A 10,717-nucleotide genomic window follows, 5' to 3' on the forward strand; every position below is an offset into this window, starting at 1 on the left:
TTATACAATAGTTAGTAATAGTAGCAAGTCATGTGGTTCTTTTCTTCGTAACTATTCCGTACAGACGCCACATTCCTTATCAGTAGTCCGTTCTTATCAGCAATTCACACCCTTCGGAGGCCCCCCTCTTCGTGCTTAGGAATTTCTTGAGAGGGAAAAAATGGGGATCTTTTGACCAACGATGAGTATAGATTGTGATTTTTGTAACTAAGATCCTCGACTTTTTTTTTTAGGTCTCAAACTTAGAATTATGAGCAAATATAAATACAGTGTGACGGAATTTGTTAAAGTTGTACTATAATAAATTACAATGGTTAAATTAATAAATTAATTTTATATTTAACTAATATTTAAGAAAAATAAACTGTGTAATTTATTTTTGCTGAAATGCTCTCACACTGTGTATGGATTTATGATTTTGTCAATTACTGTTTTTATGAAATATACATGAATTTTTTGGGAACGGTAATATTTAATGTTACTTTAGTTAAAATATTATGTACATCTCTGTGATGATATATGTCTTTTCTTGTTAGGTCTCAAGATAACGGCATACACATTACCATGTAGGAATTCATTCATTCATTCATTTATTATTTTTTTTTAACTTAGCTAAAGTTTGCTTCTTAAAGACACTAATTTTTGCAGATGAACTCCTTAACTACACTCATGGACACAATCGTATTTTAGGGTATTTTCTACTTCTTTTCCTTTTCTTTCTATAGGCCCTTTTTTCTTCCCCTCTATTATTTTTGGGCCATTTAATTTAAATTTTATTTTGTCCCATCTTTTCTTTCTGGCCTTTTGAACTCGTACAAAATGTACGAAGTTCCTTTTTACTCTCCTCAAATACGAAATTGCCCCTCTTTCTATATACCTTTCCTTCGCACCTATGCTTGATTTTTCGCCCATCGGTGCAGAAAGACTTAGCGGGTGCAAAACAAGACATCTGTCTACTTTGTCTGTCTGTCTGTCTGTCAGAGGGTAATTCTAGGTATTCGTCCAAGGTTCTTTTAATATACTAAGGTTAGGCCAGGAACGGAAAAAGCGTGCCATTGGTTGCTGGTAGTGACGTCACCCGGGAGACAAGACGCATCGGCCGACGCGTCTGCTACATGATTTTGGTAATGGAAAAAAATGTAAACTAAAGCAAAATGATCATTTTATATGTGGTAGATACACCAGAAATACCGGGTATATACTTTCCGATTAAGTATTTTGTTAAAGAAAATGTTTATTTTATGCACAGAATTCGTACGAATGCTGAAAATAATTGTAAACATTAAATTCTTTTCGTAAAGGAAAGCATTAGAAAATGAAAAACGATATTTAAGTTAATTAAGGGAAATAAATATTGTAAAACAAGGTATTTTTCAATATTTTTTCGTAGTATTGTTTGCACTAAATAAATCTTGTTGAACAGAACACATGATGGCATAACTGTTAAGACCATGGTAAAAACATAATCAAAAAGTATTATTCTATTTATTTTCATTGCTCATGCACTTTTTTTAATACAAATGAACTTTGACATTCCATGAGAAATATATGATCGTGATTTCAGTTTAAATTACATATCTCAAGCAAAAATATATATAAAAAGATTTGACTTAACAAATTCATATTCAAATACTATAAAATTCTACAAATTTCTTAATATCCGTCATTATACTTTTAAATAGTATACTTATCTCATTCTTTTTACAGTGAACAGTCACTTCATACTGATTCACTTCAGATTTTAGCAGAAGTGCGTATATTTTCAGTATAATCTAAAAGTACTCTTATAATCCCTTACACTCAACAAGATTTCTATATAACATTTATCCTGACGTGATTATTTGCTATAGTAAATAATCTTCGATATTGTCATCCTATTCTTCCTTCCATACATTAAAAATGGAACAATTAAAATACATTTTCTTACACATATACGCACAATTACAATAATAATAAACTTTCCCTACATCTTAGTTTCGGCCCACCAGCGGCCGAGCGGTAAAGTCGCTGAACACTGGTAGTTCGGTTCGAATCCCGCGAACGGGCTGGCTGCATGGGTGTTTTCGTGGTTTTCCTCATGCGTAACGTGTATACGAGCCAGTTTCCCTGAGAAAGTCCTCCACGAAGGCATCACACCTATTATGCAGATAGCCCTAGTGTGCTTTGCCATAATTAAATACACCACCACATCTTAATTTCAATTCAGCCTGTACACAAATTAAATATTTTTAATTACTAATGTATTTTTATCAGGTTATTTCTTAAAATACTTTTGTTATACTCGAAATATGTGTTCAATATTGAATTATTTTCCTTTCTCTTATAATTAAAAACAAGTTATATGGAATCAAAATTAAAACATATGCAGCAGTTAAATAACACTGAACCGAATATCTTACTTACTCTTTCGCTATTTGTATTCTGGCATTATACACAGATTTGTTTTCCTTCAGGTTCAAGCATGTGTAAGTTATATCAATTAAATTACATCACACATACCTGTATGCATCAGTTAAATAACACTGAAGGAAATATGTCACTCACTCATTCGATGTTTGCATCATAGTGTGGTCGAGAAATTGTTCTTTCCTCACGGTGAGGCATGTATCAGTTTACTTAGTTCGCAAAGCTTAACCCAGACGCTGCTTCAATACATAGAATTACGTTTGGGATGTAAAGAAAGTAACCAAAACATGTGAATGAAGTTGGATACGCGAATTTATTAACTAATCATTCAGGTACTCAGTATTGGTAAACATGACACTGAGTTTAAATATCTCACTACGATGTAAGTCTCATACACAAAATGAAGATTATGATAAAAAATGATTTAAAATGAGAAATTTTTCAATTTAAATGTAAAATAGCAGTAAAATGAAAAATAAATGTAAAATTACAAGTAGATAGAAAATGACAGTTCTGCATCAGGTGGATCAGTGGATCAGGGGGCGTGGTCAATGACATCACAGAGGGCGGGGCCAAAGGCAACGTCATCACACTAGGAGGCGTGGTTTCGAGTGGAGTTGAGTTGTTCGTAGACTACTGATTGAGTTGTAGACCTCCTGCTTTTCATTAAAAATTAGTTTTTTAAAATTGGCAACGGGGATTTTTTGAGATATATGCTCATGGCGTCCTCTAGGGACGAAAAAAGAAAATAATCTATTTAGGAATTGCTTATGGCGTCTTCTAGGGAATGAAAAAAGAAAATAATCTATTTTAGAAGTTTCTTTTTTTTTTAAATGTTCTATGATTCAAAATATAGGATTGAACCGTGAAACAAAATATCTCACCAGCTGAGTAGTTTGAAGATTTTAACCACTAAGCTGACGGGATACATTCAGATTTAGGTAAAAAAGCCTATATAAGAAAATGGAATTTGAATCAGCTCATCAATTGCAATTATGCCTGCTCCAGGAGAAGCCACCGTTGCGGTGTGTTTATACACTGTTTTATGCGTTATTTTATCATCCATCTATATTTTTACAGAATTTCCTAAAATTCCTATTGATTTTACGCTACGTCTTAACGACAGTGGGAACTTATCATTATCCATATGAAGAATAATTCAATAGGCTATGAATATGAATTTATCGTATCAGGATCCGGCTCATGTTGCAAGTTTTGGTGGTGTTGAAGCTTTGCATCGTGCTGCAGGAGGTAAAGTTTCCAGGAAAGAGATTCAAACATGGTTAGAGGGAATAGATGCGTACACGCTTCACAAGCCAATTCGCCGAAAATTTCCAACGAATAGAGTAATTGTGTATTCTATAGATCAACAATGGCAAGCTGATTTAGTGGATGTTTCACATTTACGTGATCATAATGATGGTTATCGATATATATTAACCTGTATTGACATATTATCCAAATATGCATGGGCTATTCCTCTGAAACAAAAGAGAGGAGAAGATATTGTGAAAGCGTTTCAAAAAATAATGAGTCAACGTAAACCAAAATTCCTTCAAACGGATCAGGGCACCGAATTTAAAAATAAAGTGTTTATAAAATTTTTAAAAAGAAATCAAGTTAAACTTTTCAGTACATTCAATACTACTAAAGCATCCGTGGTGGAAAGGTTTAATCGCACTTTGAAAACAAAAATGTGGAAATACTTTACGACTCGAAATACATATAAATATGTAGATGTCTTGGACAAATTAATAGAAAGTTATAATGCTACTTTTCATTCAAGTATAAAGCGAGCTCCCATAGAAGTCAATTCAGAAAATGAGAGTGATGTATGGTTTACCTTGTATAAAGATCATCCTTCTAACGTTTCTAAATGTATATTCGCTGTAGGAGATGTGGTACGTGTTTCCAAACTAAAGCTTACTTTCGAAAAAGGCTATGAAACCAATTGGACGGAAGAACTATTTGTGGTGACAGAGTGTGTTAAAAGACATCCAGCTGTGTATAGAATTAAAGATTTACTTGGAGACTCAGTAAAAGGAACGTTTTATGCACAAGAATTGCAGAAAGTGAGACTGAAAGAGGAATATCGCATTGAAAAAATTTTAAAGAAACGTATACATAAAAATCAGACAGAATACTTTGTAAAATATCGCGGTTATCCCGACAAATTCAATCAATGGATTCCAGCTTCTAATTTACTCTCGATATAAAGTGTGAGAAAATACTGTATCCGAATCATTTATGAAAATGAGTTTCTACGTAACACTTCCGAGCGATAGCTCTATGAATTATTTCCTCGAAAATAAAATTTCACATTTTATAACACGTTTACCTGTTCCCATTGAATTAAAAGGTATGTGGGAAGTTGGTTTGGTTGAATTGCTATATCCGCACACATGGCACAATGTGAATGCAGACAATAACTTAATTGGATTTGTTTTAGAGAAAGATGGTGAAATGTTAGGTCGTAGATTACCTCCAGGATGTTATGAAACAGTACCTGATATTTTAAAAGCTATTTATATTAAAGAACATCAAAACAAAATAATATTTAATTATAACCCAGTAACAAAACGAGTGAAAATCAAAGTGAAAAATAACGCTAAAGTGATTTTACATGATGGGTTAGCCCAAATGTTAGGTTTTGAACCTATGGAAATTACATCTACAGATGATAGTTCCGAAACTGTTGTAGAAAGTCCTTTTGCAGCCGACCCCTGTGCACATTATCGTGTATTAATGATATATACGGATATTGTAGAACCTCAAATCGTAGGAGATGTTTTAGCTCCTCTTCTTCGAATTGTAAGAGTAACTGGTAGCGATGGAGAAGTGGTGAGTGCACTATTTGATAGACTTCATTATTTACCTGTGAATCGGAAAATGATAGACACTTTGGAAATCGATATAAGAACGCATATGGGAGCATTTACGCCATTTGAACGAGGAAGGTCATACGTGAAACTTCATTTCCGTCAAAAATACTTGTCATAATGTATGTACCTTATCAGTGTTGTCAAAAATCTTTTGAAGATTATTATGTACAACAAACAGGACATGGATTGAATTATTATCAAGGTAATCTTTATCAGAGAGGATACGGATTAGGGGGTCTATTCAGATCCTTCTTTCGCGCTGCCGTACCTCTTATTAAATCAGGAGCCAAAGCAATTGGAAAACAAGTATGGCATAGTGGACTGAATTTGTTAAATGATGTATCACAAGGACAAGATGTAAAAGAGGCTGCTAAGCGTCGACTGAAAGAAGCCGGAAATATATTAACAGATAAAGCTGCTACTAAAGTGAAGAACATGATTGGTTCTGGACGAGTTAATAAAAAGCAGAAACGTAGGAAAAAGCGTACCATTTCTCACCGATCAAAGAAGGTGAAAGCACAGGATATTTTCTCTTAAAAAAAAAGTATGACTTCGTATATTCATCGAGACTCTCCCGTTTGCGTCAAATCTGAATTAGATTTATTTACCATTCCTCCTACGCAAACAGCTATAGAAAAAGGACAGTTTGTGGAATATCACCCTCTCGCAAATATACGAGATGGAGGACCTATCGAATTTAATATTTCTGGCAGTGGTGAAGACTATATTGATCTAGCTGCTTCTTATATACACGTGAAAGTTAAAGTAGTTAAGGCAGACGGATCCAATCTAACAGACAAAGAACCGGTTGCCCCTGTAAATTTATTTTTACATTCTCTCTTTTCGCAAGTAGATGTAAGTTTAAATGAAAGAAACATTTCATCTGCGACAAATACCTATCCTTATAGAGCCTTCATCGAAACATTATTGAATTATGGGGAAGATGCAAAGAAAAGTTTACTCACCTGCGAAGGATTTTTCCAAGACACTTCACCTAATAAAATAGATGTCTTAGCTCAAGATGCGGATGCTGGACTAAAAGCTCGCGGTGAACTTATAAAAAACAGTCAAAGTGTGGATTTGATAGGACAATTACATTGTGACATTTTTCAACAAAATCGACTCATGTTAAATTTAGTTGATGTGAAAATTAAAATGGTGCGTAGTAAATCTGCTTTCTGTCTAGTTTCTACTGAGAAAGATGCCGATTATAAAGTGATCTTGGATCATGCTTCTTTGTTTATCAGAAAAGTAAAAGTAAACCCTGGAGTCTCTCTCGGACATGTAAAAGCGTTGGAAAAAAGTTCTGCTAAATACCCTATAGATCGAGTATTATGCAAAACATATTCAGTATCTAAGGGAAGTTGGTCTTTTATGCAAGATAATGTATTTTTAGGATTGATGCCCAAGCGAGTCATTATTACTTGTGTAGAAAATGCTGCAATGAATGTACAATATTCAATGAATCCTTTTCTGTTTGCCCATCATCATGTCAACTTTATATCGATTTATGTAGATGGACAACCCGTTCCATGTAAACCAATGGACCTTGATTTCGAATCTAATCATTATGTGCGTGCTTACCACAGTTTATTTTCTGGATTTAATCGCGACAAAGGCATCTATTTATCTCGAGAAGAATTTGCGAAAGGACATGTGTTATATGCTTTCGATTTAACTCCAGATATGTGTGATGGATCTCATTTTAACTTACAGCATCAAGGCAATTTGCGAGTAGAAATTAAATTTGCTAAAGCTCTCTCTGTGACTCTCTCGGTGCTAGTCTATGCAGAATTTCAAAACGTGATTGAAATAACAAAATCTCGCCATGTACTATGCGATTTTGCTAATTAAGCAATGGACAGCCTTGAAATAAACAGAGCACTCTCTCAGAATGCAAAGACACGAAAAGTATTTCTGGGAGTTTTTGCAAGTGATCGACTCCCTATCGAGATCAAGAAATATCCAAGTTGCTTTATAGCTAATGTAGATCGTGCATCTGAATCCGGTAGTCACTGGTTAGCCTTTTACATTTCATCTCCACAGCATTTAGAATTTTTCGATTCCTATGGACATGACCCATCCTATTTTCCTGGACCGATAGCCAAGTATGCAGAACGATTTCCACAGATGGACTTTAATTCGTTGACTCTCCAAACTAATGTAACAGCAGTATGTGGTCAATATTGCATATACTATTTACATTGTAAATGTCGTGGACAATCTCTCAATGATATATTGTTATCTTTCATACCTCAAGATATATCTAATGATATTAAAGTATATAATTTTGTAATCAAGAAATTTCATGTAAGATCTTCTTTCTATCAATAAATACATTTAAACTTTATACATTATGTGTCTTGTCTCATTTAATATGGAATTTCCAAAGCTACAACATCCTTTCACAATGGTGATTTCGGGACCCACTGGATGTGGGAAAACCTATTTTGTACGAGAACTGTTAAAGTATAAAGAGGAAATGTTTTCAACGATTCCCGATAAAGTAGTATGGTGTTATGGAATTTACCAACCTCTGTATAATGATATACCGAATGTTACTTTTGTCGAAGGTTTACCAATTAAATATCAAGAATATTTAGGTTCCAACACATTATTCATCATAGACGATTTGATGAGCGAATGTGGGAATGATAAACGTCTGACTAACTTATTTACAAAAGGAAGTCATCATTTAAATTTAAGCGTTATTTTTATCACACAAAACTTTTTTCACAAGGGAAAAAAAATGCGTGAAGTGACTTTAAATGCACACTATTTGATTTCGTGTAAAAAGAGAAGAGATGTCAGTCAAATCGTACATTTAGGAAAACAGCTCTTTCCGCGTCATTTAAAGTTTTTTCAAGAAGTATATGAAGATGCAACCAAGAAACCTTTTTCTTATTTATTCATTGATCTGCGCAGTGAAACTCTGGAAGAATTACGTTTACGCACCCAAATTTTACCTAACCAAGTACAGTATGTTTATCAAATGAAACATTACTAAAAAATAATAAAAACAACAGCTTTATAAAATGCATCATCATTTTATAAAATGACGCTGGTCAAGAAACATCTAAGACAGTTACAGCTGTTAAACATTTGTCCGTTAAAGTTACGGAAACAGCTATTAAAGAAAATTAATATCAATTGCATAAAAGCTATATGCGAATGTAGTTTAAACATACTCAAAGGAAACGTTCCATTGTCAGAGCAACAAAAGAAGTCTCTCTGTAAGCATAAAACAACTTTACGAAAATTAGGAAATCGTAAGATTTCTCTTGTGAAGAAACGAAAATTAATTTTACAAAAAGGAGGTTTTCTAAACGTTTTGATTCCTGCTGCTCTCAGTGTTCTTACAGGACTAATCAATGGAGTTCATTAAGAAATATGTGTTAGTTCCAGAAGAGATGATGACAAAGCATACCATTTCTGATAAACAGTTAAGTGAATTGGATAAAGCCATGATGCATATTTTAAACAGTTCAGATGACGATCGTGAGAAATTAGTGCGTTATTATGAACTTTTACAAAAGAAATTTAACTTAAAGGAATACAATTCACCCTTTAAACCTCCTAAAGACGACTCACAAAATTCTTTAGACGATTCAGCTGAGATGAAGAAAGTGAAAGAGGAAGAAGAAGCCCCCTCATCTGTGACAGACGGCGACAAACAGATGACTGTAACTGATTATTCTACTGTTATCTTAGACAGTGTACCTTTACGAATGAGAAGAAAAGCACAAAATGCATTAGCTATTTTAAAGCGACATCCTGATATTCTTAAGTGGAATGATAAAGGCGAGGTACTTTATCATAAGGAAAAAATTAAGCATTCAAATATTATAGACTTATTCAATATCATTTTTACAACCAAAAAGAAAAAGATTAATATTCCTGCTAAAAACGAATTTTTAAAAGCCTTGACTGAAATCAACATGCCAATGGACTATATCAAAAATGAAAATTTACAGAATCATGATGTTAATATGAAAAAAAAAGTATTGCATGTTAAATCTGTAAAACATATACGTTCTCCACGAAAATGGGAACCTTATTAAATGAATAAAATTATTATTTTTACATATATACTCTTTCTTCTCTCTACAATCAATATTTGTTTTACATCGTTTTTAAATGTTATGAAAAACATTCATTTCACCAAGAAGCTTTTACCTTTCAATACATTTATTTTCAAAGAATAAATTTCTGTATTATACATAAAATATACTTGGAATTTTCTTTCATTAGTTAATATCAAATTAACATCAATATCCATTTACTGACATTTGATATACACGTTTGCTTTAAAATTAAAACTAAAATTTCAATATATTTCTATTAAAAACATAAGGAAAAAAAATAGTCATAACATCAACCAAACACAGAAATTTAAATAGAATAGCTGTACTTATATTAATGCATTTTTATAATCTTCATAACATTTCGATTCAAAAAACCTATTACAAAATAAATGAACAATTTTTTTCTGTCTTAAAGAATCTCTTATATTTTTAAAATTAATACATAAAAATATATCTTCACCAATATAATTCATCAACACTTACCGTAATACATTCTTGTCTTGTCTTGTTTGGGAAGGACAGTCTATAAGGCGTCATTATATTATTGCGTTATCATGGTAAGATAGGTTAATGGAAAACTCTGATAATCACTGAAAACTTATTTGAAAGAGTTGTTATTCTTAAGTTTGACATTACTTATACATACATGCATAAGGGTAATCTTAAAAGCATCATCCACTTATCATGATAGAGTAATGGAAAATTTCTAAAACTCTGATAATCATATGTGAAAGAATGTATTATCTTAAGGTTGTTGTTGCTATTCCAAGTTTGACAATACATACAGAAGTGAAGGAAGATCCTTGATAAGCGCTGTAGACTTCACGTTATGATAAGGGTTAATGGAAGTTGAAATCGTATTCGAAAGAAAGGGTTATCATAATGTTGTTGTTGTCCTGGTTCAGATTATACAAATCTGAAATGTTTCGAGAACATTCTTTAATCCCTATAAAAGGTGTTTCAGAAATGGAAAAAGTCAGTTCTGTTCTAAACCTTGAAAAGAGCAAGTCTTCCTGATTTGATTCACAGAGCTTAATATTTTTTTGCGATGGCTTTTGAACAAGATCACCAATCTGTTTCTTCCAACGTAAGTATTAGAACTGTTATATATTATTTTAATTATTATTTTTTTTTCAGACTAGATGAACTTTTTAAAATGAATTATAATCAATCTATTTTTTAATGCATGATTTATATGTTTGCTTCAAGTATGATTTGAATTAAATAGCCTGCTTTTTACACAGTTTAGAGTTCAAAAAAAATTTTTTTAAAGCATTTGTAAGAGTCTGAAGGAAATCAGTCGAGTTTGTATATCGTTGCATGATATTTTTAATGCATGAATGA

The 10,717-nt window shown here is 32.6% G+C and overlaps 1 protein-coding gene across 1 annotated transcript; it reads left to right on the top strand.

Annotated features, from left to right (window-relative positions):
• The first annotated feature begins 5,834 nt into the window (after window positions 1–5,834).
• Window positions 5,835–7,142, top strand: LOC118181200 (uncharacterized protein F54H12.2-like). The gene is made up of 2 exons (XM_035350277.2): window positions 5,835–6,387; window positions 6,475–7,142. Exons 1-2 carry the CDS (start codon window positions 5,835–5,837, stop codon window positions 7,140–7,142), a joined length of 1,221 nt encoding a protein of 406 aa, XP_035206168.2.
• Window positions 7,143–10,717: the final 3,575 nt, after the last annotated feature.

This window comes from Stegodyphus dumicola, chromosome 10, assembly GCF_044657685.1.
Source record: "Stegodyphus dumicola isolate Sdum_Otavi_A_Nest chromosome 10, ASM4465768v1".
Lineage (NCBI taxonomy): Eukaryota > Metazoa > Arthropoda > Arachnida > Araneae > Eresidae > Stegodyphus > Stegodyphus dumicola.

What these genes read in the sequence shown, in the direction of transcription:
- LOC118181200 (XM_035350277.2), top strand. Translation starts at nt 5,835, where the DNA reads ATGACTTCGTATATTCATCGAGACTCTCCCGTTTGCGTCAAATCTGAA. An exon ending in TTTGATAGGACAATTACATT is followed by an intron (nt 6,388 to 6,474) that starts GTGACATTTTTC and finishes CTTTCTGTCTAG; the next exon opens with TTTCTACTGAGAAAGATGCC.